This window comes from Quercus lobata, chromosome 12, assembly GCF_001633185.2.
Source record: "Quercus lobata isolate SW786 chromosome 12, ValleyOak3.0 Primary Assembly, whole genome shotgun sequence".
Taxonomy (NCBI): Eukaryota; Viridiplantae; Streptophyta; class Magnoliopsida; order Fagales; family Fagaceae; genus Quercus; species Quercus lobata.
In genome coordinates, this window is record NC_044915.1 from 36,997,468 (window position 1) to 37,016,992 (window position 19,525).

At 36.6% G+C, this 19,525-nt stretch overlaps 3 protein-coding genes and 1 non-coding gene across 4 annotated transcripts; 1 reads left to right on the forward strand and 3 right to left on the reverse strand.

Annotated features, from left to right (window-relative positions):
* Window positions 1-1,844: 1,844 nt before the first annotated feature.
* On the forward strand, window positions 1,845-5,585 carry LOC115971368. The gene is made up of 5 exons (XM_031091248.1): window positions 1,845-2,068; window positions 2,533-2,962; window positions 3,066-4,398; window positions 4,493-4,639; window positions 4,747-5,585. The coding sequence occupies exons 2-5, from the start codon at window positions 2,909-2,911 to the stop codon at window positions 5,262-5,264; spliced, it is 2,052 nt and encodes a 683-aa protein (XP_030947108.1). The 5' UTR covers window positions 1,845-2,068; window positions 2,533-2,908; the 3' UTR covers window positions 5,265-5,585.
* A 2,362-nt stretch (window positions 5,586-7,947) lies between these two features.
* On the reverse strand, window positions 7,948-9,541 carry LOC115969923 (protein WHAT'S THIS FACTOR 1 homolog, chloroplastic). The gene has a single exon (XM_031089564.1). It carries the CDS (start codon window positions 9,445-9,447, stop codon window positions 8,248-8,250), a length of 1,200 nt encoding a protein of 399 aa, XP_030945424.1. The 5' UTR covers window positions 9,448-9,541; the 3' UTR covers window positions 7,948-8,247.
* Window positions 9,542-9,582: 41 nt separating this feature from the next.
* TRNAY-GUA lies at window positions 9,583-9,676 on the reverse strand. The gene is made up of 2 exons: window positions 9,640-9,676; window positions 9,583-9,618 (listed from the first exon to the last, which is right to left on the reverse strand). It is a non-coding gene; the product is annotated as a tRNA-Tyr (tRNA).
* A 1,745-nt stretch (window positions 9,677-11,421) lies between these two features.
* LOC115971080 (probable pectin methyltransferase QUA2) lies at window positions 11,422-18,700 on the reverse strand. The gene is made up of 9 exons (XM_031090762.1): window positions 18,406-18,700; window positions 16,985-17,699; window positions 16,760-16,892; window positions 15,768-16,008; window positions 14,797-15,025; window positions 14,462-14,637; window positions 14,030-14,333; window positions 13,073-13,211; window positions 11,422-12,023 (listed from the first exon to the last, which is right to left on the reverse strand). The coding sequence occupies exons 2-9, from the start codon at window positions 17,689-17,691 to the stop codon at window positions 11,865-11,867; spliced, it is 2,088 nt and encodes a 695-aa protein (XP_030946622.1). The 5' UTR covers window positions 17,692-17,699; window positions 18,406-18,700; the 3' UTR covers window positions 11,422-11,864.
* Between the last annotated feature and the right edge of the window lie 825 nt (window positions 18,701-19,525).

A 19,525-nucleotide genomic window follows, 5' to 3' on the forward strand; every position in this document is an offset into this window, starting at 1 on the left:
AAATAAAATAGATTTTACTAACATATAATCCATTCTAGGAAATTTTTTATTGAAAATTTAAAAAATTGTTAAAATTTTTTGACAAAATTTTCAATTTTTAATAATTTTTTTAAAATAAATTATTAATGTATACGACATATATTAACCGAATTCAAATAAAATATAGGGTAAGGACATCATGTTTGTCATGTCTAGTAACTACCAGAGGTTGTACACACCCTGCCTGAACCGGATCTTGATTTCTTAAATCATCATTTTCTAGAACAATTCAGAACAGATCCCTCCTCTTCTCTTCGCATGTATAACCTCATTTGATGTTGACTATTTATTTCCCTAGAAGACAACAGCTTGAAATCAATCTATGGGCTGGGTGAAACTTTGGGAATGTAGACAAACCAATAGCAACCAGAATCCAGATTTTACATGAAAGGTGCTATATAGCCTGTAACCTATAGCATTAGCATTGGAAAATTCCAATGCTATTCTATTTTACCATTCTAAAACACCACTTTATCAATATACCATACCATTTTACAATTCCTCTACATCCCAAAACTCTATTTTTATTAAAATATTATTTTTTAACCCATTTTTTATTATTTCTTCCCAACCGTTCAGCTTATTTTCCTGGGCTTTTCAACAGCCATTTTTATTCCTCTCTCCCAGCACCGATTCAACACACAACACACACCCATTATACAACGATCAACCTATCCAAACCCATCATCACACCCACACACACACAAACACAAACATCAAACCAGCAACAAAGCCACGCATAAACATCAAACCAGCAACAAAGCCACGCACAAACACAAACCAGCAACAAAGCCAAGCCACGCACAAACAAACACAAACCCATTCAAAAATCGGGCCACCGATCAAAAACCCAGGCCAGGCCACCGATCCACGCCGCCGATCAACAAATCCACACCGCTGATTTGAAACCCAAGCCACCGATCAAAAACCGAAGCAAACCCATTAAAAAAAAAATCATCACCGGAGCAAACCCATTCAAACCCATTCAAAAAACATCATCACCGGAGTAAACCCATTCAAACCCATTCAAATAAAATCATTACCAGAGCAAACCCATTCAAAAAAACATCATCACCGGAGCCACCGGAGCAAACCCATCCAATAAAATCATCACCAAAGCCATCGGAGAAAATCCATTCAAAAAAATGAGAGAGATGAGAGAGCAGAGATGAGAGAGAAGATGGAGAGCAGAGATGAGAGAGCAAACCCATTCCAAAAAAAACATCACTGGAGCCATCAGACCAAATCCATTAAAAAAAAATGAGCGAGATGAGAGCGCAGAAATGAGAGAGAAGACGGAGAGCAGAGACGAGAGAGAGAGGGGCACAGACAAAATGAAAGAAATGAGAGACAGAGGAGAGAGAGTAGAGATAAAATACTATTTTTTTTTATACAATTCTGCTACAGTGCAATTCTAAAGATAGAATTGCACTGTAGCAAGTATTGTAAAAAATTTACAATACTTGCCTTTACCATTTTCTGATGTAGATGGTTTTAAGCTTATAAATGCTAAATTTCCCTTAGATATAGCATTAGCATTTTCCAATGCTAATGCTGCTTCGGTAATAATCTTTGTACCATATGATCAGCAAAATATACAGAAAGCAACAGAGAATCACAGAACAAAATAATAGTAGTTTACTTATTATTCGCATTTAAAAATATTTATATTGTATCTTTTTTTTTTTTGAGAAAATTTATATTGTATCTTACACAGAAGGTAGGTTACGTTAAGAAATACCGCGTTACAACTTACATGCGTGTATGTTTGTTACTCCATTATAAAAAGGAATCTCAACTGTAAAGTCCTACCTATTTCCTTATTTCTAGCCAATCATCCATGTCCCAACTCTAGAACAACCAGTCAACTAACCTCAGAGATCTCTCTCTCTCCCTCTCTTTTGTTGGGCTTTTCTTCTTTGATCTAAACAGGTTTCTTTTTTTAAGTGAGTTTATACTGCTAGAGAAAGAAGAAATTATTTCAGTGTACGGTTCGATTTGACAATCTGGCGGAGTTTGGTTTCAAAAGGTACCATATTTTCAAACCTACTCCTCGTACGTTTTTTTTTTTCTTCTTGTTTTTAGTTTTTACATATGTTTCTTTCCTCCTTTATTAATAACCCACATGGAGTATGTTGTGCAAGATTCAATATTGTTTGGACCAACGTGTATCAAAATTCTTAAAAAGCAAAGGATTCAGTTTTGTGTCAAATCGTTTTTATTCAAAATGAGTTTCCATTCAATCTGTTTTTACACAAACAATCACGCACTTTTTCCAAATTACTAGTAAAGGTGGTATGGAATACTGTCGGTTTTGGAATTCTCTTAATATGGGTTTTTTTTTTCTTTCTTGCTTTACTTGATAAGGATGATATATTTTGGTTTGATCTGAATTTGAAATTTTCTTGATATGGGGTTCGCGTGTTTGACACGGGGCATAATGAAAGTTTCTAATATGATGTTTGCTTGGAATTTTTTGGTATGTTAAAATAGGAGAGTTTTTGAAGAAACGTTATTGTTTGGTGAGGCTTCTGGAGAGAAGCTGATTCGAGTTCAACTCTGGCCGACACTCTAAACATATCTTCACAATCCAGAGCAAGTAATGATATTTTCTTTTCCAATTTCGGTTTGTGTTTGGGCTGGACTTTGTCATTAGTTTCACGCCTTCCCATTGATTACGGCTAACTTTTGACTCGATAAGAAGAAGAGATTTCCAATGTAATCTACGTTTATTGAGAACCTTTCTGCCATAGTTCAATTATTATTCATTAGAGCTGTGAGCAGCAATTGCGTAAAGAAGAAGAAGAAGAAGAAGAAGAAGTGCATACTCTGGTTTTCTCGAGGATTGTGAGCAAACCCATCTTCTAAAATGGCAAAACTCAATTGCTTTGCCTTGCTTGTTGGAAAGAAGAAGAAAGATAAGGTAAGAATCAGTTGAATTGTGAAGTATATATACGATTTTATTATTTGGGACTTATGTACCTGGTGATTTTCTAACTTCATTATTTTCGCTGTGTTTACTTCAGGGGAATAAGGAATCTTTGGGAAATGATGAACACAAGGGCCAGAAAACCCTGCAAGTCAAGATTGAACACCCTGTGAACTCGTCCAAGAGTGAAGAGTTAGCTTTGACGACTTTCACCGTTAAGGTACCTTATAACATCCCAAACAACTCTCAGTGCAGCGTCAAGGTTATGAGCAATAAGAGTCCTGTTGGGGATGAAGTAGTAGAGGTAGCTTATGAAGGGGAAGATGAACATGAAGAGAACTCCCCAATGAAGAAGAACTACTCTGACTTTGATCTCTCTGCTCATGAGGATCTTTCTGGTGATAAAGACTCAGGTTTGAGAAATGAAAACGCGGATTTCTCTTATCCAAGTGATACTTTGGTGAAAGAACAATTTGATGACAAAGATAGTGAAAAGGGTGTTGATATGATTCAAACCGGACATATTAGTGATCCCGGAGTTGGGAAGGCTGAGTTCTGGAGTTCCCCAAAGCTTAAGCGTTCATGCTCCAATGTGGAAACAAGAGATTTGCTTAGGAAGATAGCTGATCTTCATTTGCCTCCTTCCAAGTCACAGTCTTTTGAACAGTTGCAGGAATTATCTGAAAAAGTGAGGCAGAATATTGATCCTGGCAGCCCCAAGTCTGTAATGACCCACTGCAGTGCAGACAGGGTGATGTTGAAGAAGCATTCTTCAAGCCAAGTTCTCCCCTCTAGAAGTAGAAGATTGTGGTGGAAATTGTTCCTCTGGAGCCATAGAAACTTGCACAATGCATCATGGGCCATGAAATCACACTCACTTCCGACTAGAGCTGTGTCGAATCCACAAGGTGGTTATTCTTCAGATACACTTGAACCAAACCAAACTATGGAATTGGGCAAGATGGCATCACCTGGATCATTTACTGGAGAGTCCTTGAACAAAGGAGACAACAACAACAATGGTAACAAAAGCTGGAATGCTTTTCAGAATGGAGCTTCTGGTTTGTGGCCCCAGAACCAATGGGTTGCTTTCTCTTCCGATTCATCCCCCTTTGCAAGAGTAGATGAGTGGGTAAAAGGTCTCGAAACGCAATATCCACTTCCAGTGATTGATAACTATGAAAATGATGAGGGCATTACCTTCCCACCTTCTCCTGAGACTGGTAAATCACCAGCAAGAAGTCCAACTCACTTGACCCGGCAGCATGATATCAATTTTACAGAGGAGACTTTGCATGCCAATAGTGTCATAGAGTCTCTGAATTCCTCCTCAACAGTGGCTCACATCTCGGGTATTGGCTTAAAAGCTATCCCCATCATTTCAAGCTTCTTAAGTCTTCGATCTGTCAACTTGTCAAATAACTTCATAGGTAATGATCCTAGCATAAATAAAATATTCATTGGTTACACTTATCTTTAAGTCCTAATTGAGCTGATTGGTTATTTTTCTTCCTCAAATTGCAGTCCAAATTACTCCAGGATCTCTCCCAAAAGGCCTTCACACACTCAATTTGTCAAGAAACAAAATCAACACCATTGAAGGACTCAGAGAACTGACGCGATTACGGGTGCTTGATATCAGTTACAACCGCATTTCTAGAATTGGACATGGTACTTATCTTAATTGTGCCTGTTACTTTGGATATGAAGTTTAGATAGCTTAGTTGGGGTCCCTCTTAATTCATATAAATCTAAATTTTTGCTCTCGATTGTAATAGGGTTGTCCAACTGTACACTAATAAAGGAGCTGTATGTTGCTGGGAACAAGATTAGTGATGTTGAGGGACTACATAGGCTATTGAAGTTAACAGTCCTGGACCTGAGCTTCAACAAAATAACAACAACAAAAGCACTGGGCCAGCTTGTAGCCAACTACCACACTCTGCAGGCTCTTAATCTGTTAGGGAATCCAATCCAGAGCAATATCAGTGATGACCAGCTTCGCAAAGCAGTTTGTGATCTTCTTCCAAAGCTAGCGTACCTGAACAAACAGCCAATTAAACCTCAGCGGGCAAGGGAGCTACTGACAGATAGTGTTGCCAGAGCAGCACTTGGGAACAGAAGCTCTCGTAAAAAAGCAGGGAAGAGAACGAGCCAGTCCAAATCATTTTATGCCTCTGGGCATAAGAGCAGCGCAAGTGTTGTGCAGAAAAGCAAGAACAGGTCAAAAAGCCAAGCTCATCGGCAAATGTCCCTAATGAAAGCACCAGCTGCAGAGGCTTCTACATCCCATTAGATTGTGTCCCATTCTCCCGAAATCTATTTCCATATTTCAGTTTTTCTTTCTTGTGTTTCTTTCTCTTGGAAGACAGTTTGCAGGCTAGGCATCTTCTGTCTTTGGTTGTTTGATGAGAGTTTCATAAAAATGCAAATGCAATGTAATTGGAATGCAGTCTTGAGGTCTTTACGTTTTAGTTTGCTCTGATTCATCATGAGCATCCAATTTGGACAAAGTATTATGTTTCTCATTATATTGGATAGTTGTGAACTAGCATATGCAGTCTCGTCCATGTTAATTTGACTTAATAAAACTTTGTTGGGAACTCAAGGTAACTAATGATTCTAGTAGAGCATGAAAATTCTGGTTCTACTATAAGCCATTTATGAATTTGACCAGGACATGATATGAGAGTGTAAACCATATTGGACTAGAAGTCATAGAGAATTTATAGCCTAAGGAAATGATATTTTACTTCAATTCTTTTCTATCATAATAATAATATATCATTCATTTCAATGTGAACCCAGTCATAGATTCCTCCATTATTGTAATGAAATCTAAAAAGAGAGCAGTTTGCAAGCACCATATTTTAGCTAGTCTCTGATTGAGAAAAGAAAACTTGTACGAGGATAAAAACGAACTTCAAAAAAGAAGAAAAAGACATGAAGTAAGGAGAAACTAGTCTATGAACAGCCAAATAGTAAAAGGTAACTCCAAAACATAAGCCGATAGATTTATGGAAAAAACATAAGCCAACAGGATTTTGTTGCAAAACATGTTAAGTACTTTCTTTGGCAAAAATGAAAGTCATCAGAAATAGCAATCAAGAGAAATTAAGGAGCGACCTCACAACCCTTACCTTCTACATCAGATGTCCAAAGCAATGGAGAATTAAATGAATATCCTAGCTTGTGCACTGCTGCTACATGATTTACCTGCATAAAAGACCAGTCTACATATGATCCTTCAAGCAAGATAAATGATTTAAAGAGTTGCATTACTTGTAAAGCAGTAGGTACTACCATGAAGTTTGTAGACCAACACTTTATAAGGTGAAATAAGCACAAGGAAAGAGCAATAGACCAGTCCCCAAGAATCAGCTCTTTCCAGTTTTTTTTTTTTTTTTTTTTAGAAGAAAAAAAAATCTGTTTACATTGAGGTCAAAGTAGAGAAAGGAGAAAATATGACACAGGAAATTTTACATAGTTTGGCAATATGCGTAGTCCACAGGAGGCAACAGAATAAAGTTTCACTATAATTTTGCAGATTAGAACAATAGCTTCAAGTCACTCTCACAAAGCCAAACCTCAAATAACACCCTTGGTTCTCTCTCAAATAAATAGAGAACACTCTATTATATTTAGACAAGAACTGCAAAACACTCTTGCTTCCTATCTCTGGTGTGCACACACAGAAGAAGCTATCTCACTTAGTTGCTCACGCCTATCTCTCTTGCTCCACCTCTATTTATATCTAGAGGTTCAGCCAGAGTTGAAACAGGTTCATCACATGAAAATAATGGCAAGACTTCTATTGCCAAAAGAAATAAACAATTTCGGCCAAGAATCCATTCAACAACTCTACAACGTTTAATGCTAGTGTGATGTAGGTGTATAATATTTCTTCACTCATGCTTCTTGTTGGATTGCCAACCTAGGCTTGGTTGAATATCAAGCCACACTTTTTGACAAGCGCATGCAAACATTTAATGGCTTGTTGACTAATGTCAAGCCACCGAATTTTGATAATTCAAGCCATTGTAACAAAGTTCAAATAGAGGAGGATTAAGGGGTTAATCTTTTGATCCATATTTTGTCAAGATTACCCCAACTAAATTTTCGCATGAAAGAAGAAACTATTCCTCCCCTTATTATTAACACATTTTCTAACCTTATGCTTTAAAAAAAATATTAACTCAATTTGAGAGGTATGAAGGCATTTCATGCAAGGTCTAGTCATCTACTAGTGCACCATAAAAAATTTTCTTTCAGAATGCACTGGCTGTTACAGAACATATGACTGGTAACATATTCTTTCCCGTTAAAGACCAGTTCTCTAGTACTAACTTATCGCTAAAGGTTTAAACTTTAAAAGTTGTCAAACAAACTCAAAGCTTAAAATCAAAGGACAATGGACCATGAATGAAGGATTTTCATAATCAATGAAAGGTTTGAGTAAAACAAATGAACTATAAAACCACAGTGCTAGAAAAACAAACCATACGCATGTAGTCCTCGTAGGATGAATGCCTAGCCTGTAAACACCTTCGCTGACACTGTGTCCTTGCCCCTACATGGATCCTACTTCCTAGTAGATCTTTTCATTTGCTTTAGTTTAATTCTGTCAACTGTTGTGTGTTAACTGTCAATCATCAATAGAAAAAAAAACTTGACCAATGCTATATGAATTTTTCTTTGGAACTTGGGGTGATTTTCAAGCACAAATAGTCAAGGGCATTACAAGTTTACAGCCATAGGTTCATCCTAATTGCCATAATGACATAAGACATTACTGGCACTAAAACAACATTGAACTATACATGATTTAGCAGAAGATACAGAGTTAAAAATTATACATAAACTGCTTCCAGCCATAATGTGATGCCCCAACTCAAAACCAACAAAATGGAACTCAAATTTGAGAAAGCCTTTAAAATAGAGAATAAAAAAGTTTCACATCAGGAAAAGGAGAATTAAACTCAGCCGCAAGCAACAATAAGTTACTGCATTCCATTAATTGATATAAGTCATATAACTAAGAAATGGCATAAATTTTCCAGAAGATTGATACAAAAACAGGAAACAAAGATTTTCAAGGACCCATCCTTTATACCTTACATTTCTACAATACAAAAACGCATTGAGTTTCCTTGGTGTGCTACTTTATTAGTAAAAGCAAAGCACCTAAGAATGAACCTTCTCAATCCCAAAATAGACTGATTGATACAAAATCCAAGTACACTCGTACAGCTTAAACTCTTATCTATAGTTCATTTCTTCTAAAGGCAAAAACCTGGCTCCATTTCCTGCATTTCAGCTAACCTACACAGCTTCTCATTGAAAACCACCTGTGGATCCTTGTTGATCAAAACCCCATTTTCATCATAAGCATCTTTCAAGAAAACAACCCAGTTCATCTCGGTCCCCGCCAAATAAAACGTTCTGGGCTGCTTCAAAAGCATCTGATAAGTATGTCTAGTCAAACTAAACTCCTCCTTAAACTCCACAATGTGATGTATAGACGCCCTCTTCTCCAATGTCAAGCTCAAGAACTCGTGCAAAACCCCGACCCTATACTTCTCCGCCTCCAATGTCCAAACATCCAACTTCGAACCATCCCCGGAATAAGGCGAAACCAACGGAAGCGTGTTCAACAAGTTAAGCTTCCGGGAATCCTCGAAATCCAAATCCAAATCCTTCCCATGTTTCACTGGAAACTTAAATGCCCTCTTAGCCTTATCCTCATCAACCATAAACTCCATCTCCAATGCACTCACAGCTAAAGAAGGATCCCAATTCACCAATTCAAGCACTCTCCTCCCATCTCCCTCAACCACAACCCGAAAAAAATCCGGGTACTTCAAAACCCGGTCACGAAAATCTTCAGGAATCCCGAAAATCTGCCTACAATGGTGAATTTTGCTCAAAGCAATGCGCTTATTAACAGACATCATGAGCAATTTCCGAACCGTGGCGACACGCTGGGACTCCATGGAATTGAAAATGGCTTGCTCTTCTAAGAGCAAGTCTTCCATTAAGTCGGTGAACCCGAACCACATCTTGGAGTCGGTGTGGCGGTAGGTTTGGAAGAGCAGAGGGTGGCGGAGGATGGAGCGGGAGACCTTGCGGCCGCGAGGGAAGCCGAGCTCGCGGTGGAGCTTGCCGGCGTCGTCGAGGCGGAGGACGTGTTCGGGTTGGGAGGAGAGGAAGGTCTTGGATTTGGTGGCGAATCGGAAGTGGGAGTCGCGCTGGACGATGCGCTCGAAGTGGGGGATTAGGTTTGGGTTGGATTGGACGTGTTTTGTGCGTGGGGATTCTTTGTTTCGCTTGCGTTTTTTCTTGAACTTTTTGGGGGTTTTGGTGACGAGAAAGGAAGTGGAGAATGGGGAGGTGAAGAAGAGTGAGAGGAATGGGTTTGAGTTGGGATTTAGAGTCTGGGTTTTGGTGTTGGTTCTGGACAGGACTAGGCGCCAAGCCATGGAATTTTGGATTCGACTGAGAGAGTGTTAGAGCGAGAGAGAGAGAGGCTTTTATATATGTGTTTTGTTTTAGCGAAAAGGCACTGGTGGGATTGAGATTTGGCAAAAAATCAAAACTGAAACTTCTTAAAAAAATCCGACCTACCGGATTCGAACCAGTGACCTAAGGATACCAGTCGGGTTTTAGTCCCACTACAGTCCTCCGCTCTACCAACTGAGCTAAGGTCGGATTGATGAGAGTGATCTAGCATCGTTTATTATATAACGCTAGTAAATTGGCTCTTAAAAGTTGTCCAATGACATTATTGTAATATAATACAGCTCTAAATTAAATGATATTTAGATAATCAAAATTTGTAGTTGGTAAAATTGAGAAGAAAAACAATACAACATTTTTTTTTAATAAAAAGAATTTACAACAAGGAACTTGAATAAATTTTCCTAATTATGATAAAGATGATTCTCTTCTGTTTCTGAAAACTCTCTATAAGACTAAAATCTTTCTCTTGCCTTTCCTTGTAAACTCATACCCTAGTACTTTAACTCCTATTTCATCACTCCCGTCCTTGAGGCTTGTTCTACTACTTTTTTCTTTTTCACTATCTCCCTTTTGTTGAGGTATGGGGTGAGTATTTATACTAGCTTCCTATTAATGGTTGATGGGGTAATGGGTTGTTGTCTCACCACCTCCTTTTGCCCATGTTAAGAGGAAGTAGTAGGCTTGCAAGTTGCAATAGACTACTCTATTATTCAAATGGGTCATTGAACATTTAATGCTGAGTGGATGCTGTTAAGTAAGGATAATTAATGCGGAGGTAACTGTTACTTCTTTTATTGGTGTTTCTTCCTTGCCTAACTGAGCCTTTCTTTTTAGCTACTTCCCTCTTTCCTCTGTTAGTGATCTCAGTTTGATCCTAAATGGGCTTTTTCTTGGCTATTACAATTAGGCCTCTATTGTACAGTAATCAACAAGTGCGAGATAAAGATTGTAAGTAATCAATAGCCATTATTGTTATTCTTTTGTATTTTTGTACTACAAAGACATTTGTCTATATGTTGTATCATTGGTAGATGACCACTTCGTAAACAATGACACGTTGCACTTTATTCTTATATTTTATTTTATGTTCTTATAAGACAACTTTCGTTATAATAGCTATACACTCAATATGTACATACTTGATTTTGAGATACAAAAAAGTAACAGCTATGCGTGGTGGACTGACTCTTATAATTAAAAACTGATAACTCACCCTTCCATAAAAAAATGTACATTAAAAATTACACCCGACCAAATTACATAATGATCCACTGTATTATAAATATGCTACAAATTCAATCAAACTTTGTCTATAGTCTCACGAACATGCCTTTACCTGCATGGATAATTGAACGAAAGCAGTAGTAGTCACGTCAAAAAGCATCTCCGATTTAGAGCTCTATTTCTTGTCTCGGCAAGATTAGAGGAGGAGAGACCTAATTAAATCCATAAGGCTGTGTGTGATTGTTGTTTTTAGTAACGACGAGGAGTTAATGATGGAGAGATAAATTGCTGGAAGCAGATTGGAAGTAGGTGACGTAGTAACCGCGTGATACTAGGAAGGTTTAAATTTGTGTATTGGTGCAAGTGTTCGCTCGGTTTTGCTGGTAAATCCATCTACCACTCATCCTCATCATAGTTCAATTATAAATCCACATTTGTCTGCTCCATTGTATTAAACGTAAGGCACATGAGCTTTTGGACATCCTTACATTCTTCAAATCAAACTAGTATAAAGCTCATGGCATCGACTTTGAACACTTACGTGATCAAAGAACACTGTTTTGCTTCAACTTGAAGTTTTTCTATCTTATCCAATCCAACTTCAGAGTGAGGGAACCGCATTTAATCGCCAGTCAAGACAAGTATACTTCTGAAGTAGAAAGCATTATGAAGACAGGCTAAGAAGGTGAAGTATAATAGAATGGCATGAATTAGTATGTCAATGAACGTAATTGATTTTTGCTAAAGAAGAAAAAGGCAGAACATGAAAAACTAATTCCTTCACAAAAATAATACACTGCCAAAAAGCTTATATACTACAGCAAACATCTGCTTATTCTGTAATTATCTTCACAATCTTAATCATGTGGTTGTATAGTTATAATGAAACATCAAATTGAAAATTAAATCTCATCCTATATTTCTGACTTGCTCTGCACTCAACTGCGTAATTACATGGCCCTATGCAAGCCTTACGGCTCCATAGGAGTTGTGGTTAATTCCACCAAGACTCTTCTCTTTCTCTCTCTGTTTTCTGTTCAAAAATTCTCAATCCACCTTTTCATGGCGGAGCTTTATGATGATTAATTAACGTCCAGAAAATGAATATGGATACTATGATCTAATTTCTTGGGCTCCCATTGATATCTCATAATTACTTAGCTTGTCTCTTAAAGAACGGTTTCTGGCAGATAAGAAGTCTCTCATCACTATTACTTTCAACTTCTACAACCCGTGCATCCCACTTCAGCCGTGTTATCGTAGTTCTTGCTGATTCAATGAGGGGAGCTGTGTCGCGGATTATCACCCAACCCTGCAGCAACCATTATATCAGCATATTTAACATGGTAGAGCAAATGAAAAGCCATTTAACACAGCAACCATTACGTGAATATCGTATTTTTGTGGCATTTATAATAATTAACACCAATCCTTTCAAACCATCTGGGGTTTCTTTTACTCTGGACAATCATTTATTAACCATATTTCAGGGTTTTGATTTTCTCTAGCTGCATTACTCTAGATTTGAGGGGGGGCTTTTGTTTTTTTTCTTGTTTTTAAGTTCAAACAAATTGAATTATTCAATTTCATGAGGTTTTTCAAACACAGCCTTGAAAAAAGCTAGATATTGAATTTGTCTGGGATCTCCTTTTTTTCCATGCTATACCCCAATATATGATTTGTGAGACTTTAGGAATCATATAACTCATGACTGATTATAAACAAACAGATATTTGCTAATCAAGTATGAACATGTAAAATTGCTATTCATATGTTTGTACCTTTTTTTTAAAGTTGTTTGTTATATAATTAAGCGCATTCATTAAAAAAAAAAAAAAAAAAAAAAAAAATCTTTACTGCAACAAGCAGCCAGCATATATGTCCGTTTCTGATCAGTCAGTATGATGTATCTTTCCTATTAGTGGTCAGCCTACCTCTTATTCTTACCATAAGTAACATGTAAAGTTGCAGAAGATCTAATATGAACTAAAGACAACAGAGACTCAAGTCCATGTATATCACCCCATCAAAAAAAAAAAAAAAAGTCCATGTATATCACACCATTCAAATGATTTTGACACATTTCATAGAAGAGGTTAATAAAATGACATCAAAGTGCAAAATAAATAAATTTAGGCACATGAAAATGGTATTGTAGATTTATGGGGGACTCCACGAGGAAAAAATTGTTTTTATTATGCAATCTCTCATATATCTATGGACACTAATTGCTTCGAGCATGTCTAATGATTTTTCTGCTCCACCCTTGGCCATTAAATTAAAGGTTTATTTCAAGAATAAGGCGACCAATGCATAATGATTATATATAGAACTAAAATAGAGAATTATATGATTTGGTACCTCTGGACGAAGTATTCGATCAATCTCAGTGAACAGATCAAGTGTGGTGCAACGGCGCTGCTGGACACTTTCAAGGGATAGCAGTCCGGCTGCATGCACCAAGTCATAAGTTCTAGGATATGTTGGAAAGGCTTCACACCTGAAAGGAAAATGGAATTATTATATATACAAGATCAAAGCATAAATTATTTACAATAACCAGATAAAAGTACAATACAGTGGCTAACTTCTTTGTGAAGCAAATGATACCAAATTAGTTCCTTATAATTCTATATTACTCAAAAAATCATTCTGCAACAGTGCTGAGTTTTCAAGGGATCCTTGAATCGTATCATATAATTCTGTTATTATGGCATATCCTTAGAATGCATAACTTCTTTCAGAGTTACTTTATAATCTTTGGTAATTTGATTCACCAATACTCCCAACTAGCTCCAAGCTCCAAATTATTTGAATGCTAAAAATCAAATCCCCTATACTGATACTATTACTAAGTACCCTTAAAATTCTCACCAAACGTATCTGAAATATAGAATTGGCAGGTAACCACCTACAAATTAAAGTAACTGTAAATCTTTTCCAATCAACACTTTCACTAGTAGACATGTAATGCCAGCCAAGTTCAACAGAAGGATTGGAAAGACAAGCCCCCTTCAAAAAGGTTAGTACTTATCCATTCTGTTTAAGATGACCCACCAAATAAATTTTTAAATAAAAGTTCCTGGAACAAGACAGCCAATTGAAAAGATATCTGGAAGGGGACAGCAAACATGTAACTTGGATCAATTTATCTCCAGGGTTCACTGACTAAACTAACTAACCTGATATACTATCCTTGCATGTATATGAAAGACTGGAGCAATAGAATAACATTTAGTTGAGATTCCAGGTCAAGCAAGAATACCAAGATGTATCATTTATACAGAAAGAAAAATGGTAGGAAGAAGGTTACATTACCAATCATGCAATACACCAACAAAACCCCTGTCCATGATCAAGGGAAGGTAGTTCGGTCCATTTGTAGGGACCACATTCATGACCCACACAGACTTCTTGGCTCTCAATAACGCAGCATTGAAACCACCAAAATTAGCATTCATGTCTAGTACATTTCTAAGCATGTTATAAGGTGGTGAAGGATCCTCATCACCAGGTCTCTTTGGATGGTCAGAGAATATCAATGGTGACAGAAGAGACCAATAATTACGGACCATCACTTGCCAGTTGTCAGTATCCTCGGCAAATTCTTCGGGGTGCAAACCTGACCAAACATTTAAAAATTAACATATAATACGACAAAGAATATTACAGACAAATTTTTTTATCCTACATGGTTTTTATTTTGCCATTTGCATGCTGTTCCATACTGTGCAAGAATATAAAAAATACCAGATAATGCAAGTTCATTCTTGTTCAAGTTGGTCCTTGATGGCCAGGTTGTCCTCTCTTCAATAGGAATCCATCGGCGGCTTTGTGTCCCCCCAATGCAGGCTTGGAGTGGTCGATAATATGGAGTTTCAACATCTTGGCTTTTGCTACATATCGAAGGGCCCGATGAGGACTTCCTATAAAAACAAGCAGGTAATACTATGACTCAGGACTATTCTTACTTATGCACAAAACCACCCATACTCTATGATATAAATCTCGTTATATCTATGTTCACCTACATACAGATCTAATACATATATAGAGGTGTGTGTGTCTTATGTTGGCAGCCATACCATGAACTATAACAATTCCTTTTACTTGTCTTTTTCCAAATAATAGTTCCTTCTTGCGTTGATAACATCTTCCAGCAAAGATTCTCTGCAAAACTATGGACAAAATTTGCCGTAATTTTTTGTTTCTCTTTGGTACGAGTTACTCTTTGAACTTTGTTCTCCTGTGATGTCCAGACAAAGTATCCGCCAGGCTTTAATAATCTATCAACTTCAATCAAGTAAATACCATCTGTACCACATCAAATGAATATGCAGTTAATAAGACCAACCTAAGACCCAACAGTTTACACAAGTGAATAGAGAACTAGAGTACTAGTCACCATTCAAAGATTAATTCAAATTAGTTTTTGGCATATCAAAATGACTGGTTTTCATAAGTAATATTTAAATAAGCCTTAATGCAAAAATGTTAAAACATCTCAAATCTGTAAAATCTTTACTACATGATATTCAAAACAGACAGATAGTAGCATTGCCTGGAATACAAATTATTCACAAGATCATAAATCTTTCATTATGTTAGGCATTTGGTGACTTAATCATTTGGGAATTCTAAGCTTTATGACATGCCTTAGTATGTTCACCACTTCAATAACATAAAAAACAAAAAAATCCACCCGGCATGCCTTAAATCACCTACTAATTACCTGCAGAAAAGAATATGAAGGCAGATATTACGTAATAAATTTTATTCAAAAGGTGAAACAATAAAAAAAGATCTCTTTCTTTTTCAAATTAATTTCATAGTAACTTGGGCACTAGTAATCTAGAATTCTATTTGGAACAGACTGAAATATACAGAAGGAAAAGACACAGGTGAAAACAAAAAGGCAAAATATGGAAGAAGCATGTTTGCCTTTGTGGATAAAGGTAAACATATTTACTCCATTTTTTGTAGAATATATACATGTTTGCTCAATTATGTCCTTAATTTAACATCACTTCCACATTTAATTTTTAAGTACTGATACCTTTTTGGGCCCAATCAATGCCGCACCATGCACAATGCACCATATCAAAAGAGAGAGATGGATATGGCAACTGTTTTGAAGTAAAGGAACCAATCATTGCAGGAAGACCCCTTTCACTAGTCAGTTGAACTTGACTGCGCGAAGCCTCATAGTTTGCAACACACATAGTTAAGAGCTGACTGGAAGAGAGATGTGCTCCAAAGCTACCATATCCACATCCTATATCCAGGATGGTTCTAACCTGCAAAATTTAGGAGCTCATCATGTTCTGTCACCATTTCAGACAAGGAAGGCAATGTACAAGTCAAGTCTCTGAAAATTGGTGTAGGTTGAATCAGACCACAAGCACACATCAGAATTCAGAAGGATATTAACAAATGAATTGCATACATATGTAATATACATCAAGATGTCGAATATGCAATGCTTCAATAAATATACTGGGGAAAGATCTTTATGTAACTCTATGAAGCTAGCTTCTGTGTCAAAATAGTAATAAAGCAACCCTAAGATGATTTGACAGACATAATAAATCAAACAATAGACAACAACCTGTATAAAAAGCTTCATAACACCAAAGAAACTGATAAAAGCAGTCAATGATGTCATGCAATTGCTACAGAATTTCTAATCGTGTTGGGATTGGGTACCATGAAGTTACAATATGCTTGAAACATTTCAGACTTCACATGTCCTGAGTTGTATTTTCAGGACAAAGGCGAAATTTGATACATGCATAAACAAGCTGCACTATTTGATTGTAAGAGGGGTTCGTTCTTCTTCTTTTTTTTCCAAAGGCGTATCCTAACATCCAGGGTGGTAGTTTGGCTTGGACCTCACCAGTTTATTATAATTACACACATGATGAGACTAAAGGGATATACTAGAAATGATATGAACACTCACCAGATGATGGAGATGGACAACCAAAATAATTAAACAAAAAACATGTTTAACGTGTAGATTCTAACAAAAAGTAAATGACCACCTACCCCAATATGTATAAAGCTAGATTCATTTCTCAGCCCAATCATTTCTGCAATTTGATGCGAGTAGTCTTCAATTCCATCAAACGTGGGAGAGTCTGAACGGAATGCGATCTGCTCTTCCTCCAGCATCATCATCCTGCATATACATGACATGGATAAATTAAATAAAGATCAAGGAGAATTTAAAGCTCATATAAAAGAGAGTTGCTAATACCAGACTCTGCTTACCTCCTGGTCACTGTTGAGGACATTATCTCCTGTGGGTTGTATTTAACATTTGCAAACCAGATGACATCTTTTCCAGTAGGCCACCTGAGAGGAATTTTGTATTTCACAGGTGGAAGAACCAAACAGTTTTCCCTCGATCCATGCCCACAAAATCGGTCATATTCATTGCCATCCGTATAACCCAAAGCGATATTCTCAGAGACATTGAAGCAAGGAACATGATGCTCAAACTCCTCAGGACAGAATTCCAACTCTTTCAACCTTGAGGAACCAAGAGAAAGCTCCCCAATATCCCACAAATCTACAACAAGTTGCTCTTGGAGTCGCCTATAACCGTGAAATATGTGACCCCTCGAGGATGCAGAAATAGAAATCGTCCACCAAAAAGATCCAGTGAGAGCAAGAATTACAATCGATATCAGACTGAACTTCAAAAGCAGCATTGCTAATTTGTGCCGACTTCTCGGAGTTCCACTGATCAATGAATCGGGTGCAAAACCATTCTCGCTGATACCATTTTTGAGAGTAGAATTATCTGAGAGATTTAGATGATAAGGATACTTCGCAGATAGAATACTTTGATCAGAACCCCTTCTATCTAAGTCTTCCTTTTCTGTTCTATCTTTCATTTGAGAGTCCCACAAATCATTGTTGCTCCCAGAGAGTCGTACTCCTCCAGATACACCTCTATGCAGAGGCCTCGACATCCTCTGACCTGAAAACCCCACCACAATAAAATTGCAACAAAATAAAACCGATGAAGAAAACAAAATCCAGAAAAGTCTTTCACTCAAACACAGTTCACAGAATGAAAAGAAACAGAGAAAACCCCACACTCAAAATTAATGAAAAACCAGTTAAACCTATGAAACAAAGATGCCCAGATATGTTTTCTTTTTTTTCACTGGAACGAGTTAAATCCTAAAAAACATGCAAACCCAGAACTGTTTTCTAATCAACTGAGATAAAACTCAAAAAGTCTGAAACATAGAATTTAAGGAAAATTTTAGTCTTGGATAAAGCCCTGTCCATCCAATTTACAATACTAAACCCACAAACCCGAATAAAAAAACAAGAAGAAAACTTTCCTAATAATAAAGTAAAAGACTCACAGAACCCAAAAAAGGAAACAAAAGCGTAATTGGGATTCAGAGAAAACGAAGGGAAAGTCAAGCAGATACATTTCCATTCAACAAAACACCAAAATCAGCTCAGTGAGTTCTGTAACCCCAAGTGTCCACTAAAGGCCAACTCAACTCCATTTTTATCTTTCTTCCCAAAAAAAAAAAAAAAAAGTTAACTTTGGTTCACTATTCATAAACGAACAAAATCCCATTTAGATCAATTCAATGGGTATCACAAACTAGCAATGCATCTTTTGAAAATCAAATCAAGCAAAGTTTTTGAAAAGCGAACACTACCTTATTGAATGAGTGGCAAAGCTGATATAGAGCAAACAAAGCCCTTTAGAAAACCAGTGTGAAAATTGCTGAACGAAGAAAAAAAAAACACACACTTCTGTAGATTTCTTTTCTTTTATTTAGCTATCAGTCCTAATCCAATTGCTTCTCTATATTCTCTCACTCTCTCTTCCACTGTGCTCAATGCTTAGCAGTTAGCAAAGAGAGAGGGGGAACACAGTGTGAGAACAAAGAGATTTTGTACTGATCCAATCACGACAGGGCTCGTGAATACTTTTTAATTTTTTTTGATTATCTAATATTTTATTTTATTTTTTTTAATTATGATAACTATTAAAATTGCGTATCACAGTATAAATGTGAAAGATCGAAATAATTGCACTTTTTTAGTGCAGTAGTGGTATAATTTATAACCATTACGTTAATTACTAATGTACACTCTACGAGTCTCTTATTAAACACGCGATCTCTCTCACCAGTTGAGTTCTCAAGTTCTAACCCAACTGTAATTCTCTCTTTATTTATGAGTTATGACACTCAGACCCAAATCTCATTTCCTAGAGAGAGAAAGAGAAAGAGAGAGAGAGAGAGAGAGTTAGAAAAGGAAGCCCCAACGAAATAGACTCCGACCCATTTTTCGTTAGTCACGTCTCTTTCTCTCTAGAACAATTTAATTCTGATAAATGTTTAAAAACAACAACCTAGCGTGCCTTTGGATTGGGGTATTGCCCAATATGCGCGTTATGCGTTTTTTTTTATGAGTCTTATGAGTATTGTTTACTTTTCTACTAAAGAGTTTAGTGGATCTTATGAGTACTATTTACTTTTCTATCAAACTTAGTAAAACATAGATTTTTAAGTAAATTTGGACCCATAATATTATTTATGTTTTTAAAAATTATTTTGTTATAGTATTTTTAACAATAAATTTTTAATTTTTAACAAATAAATGGTATCTAAACACATTCTTAATACTTAAAATTTATTACAAATTTATTGTAAAAATGTTGTAATCGTGACATTTTTGTTTTTAATGTGAGACTTATCATTGACCCTGTTTTGGGATGAGGTACCGCTTTCTCTTATATAAAAAACAACCAAAGTGACCGACCTGTTTCTG

Excerpts from the sequence above, each read along its gene's own strand:
- LOC115971368 (XM_031091248.1), top strand. The coding sequence starts at position 2,909 with ATGGCAAAACTCAATTGCTTTGCCTTGCTTGTTGGAAAGAAGAAGAAA. Across the intron at positions 4,399-4,492 it reads CTTGTCAAATAACTTCATAG|TCCAAATTACTCCAGGATCT; the intron begins GTAATGATCCTA and ends CTCAAATTGCAG. Across the intron at positions 4,640-4,746 it reads CATTTCTAGAATTGGACATG|GGTTGTCCAACTGTACACTA; the intron begins GTACTTATCTTA and ends CGATTGTAATAG.
- LOC115969923 (XM_031089564.1), bottom strand. The coding sequence starts at position 9,447 with ATGGCTTGGCGCCTAGTCCTGTCCAGAACCAACACCAAAACCCAGACT.
- LOC115971080 (XM_031090762.1), bottom strand. The coding sequence starts at position 17,691 with ATGTCGAGGCCTCTGCATAGAGGTGTATCTGGAGGAGTACGACTCTCT. Across the intron at positions 16,893-16,984 it reads TCCTCAACAGTGACCAGGAG|GATGATGATGCTGGAGGAAG; the intron begins GTAAGCAGAGTC and ends ATGTATATGCAG. Across the intron at positions 16,009-16,759 it reads CTAGCTTTATACATATTGGG|GTTAGAACCATCCTGGATAT; the intron begins GTAGGTGGTCAT and ends TAAATTTTGCAG.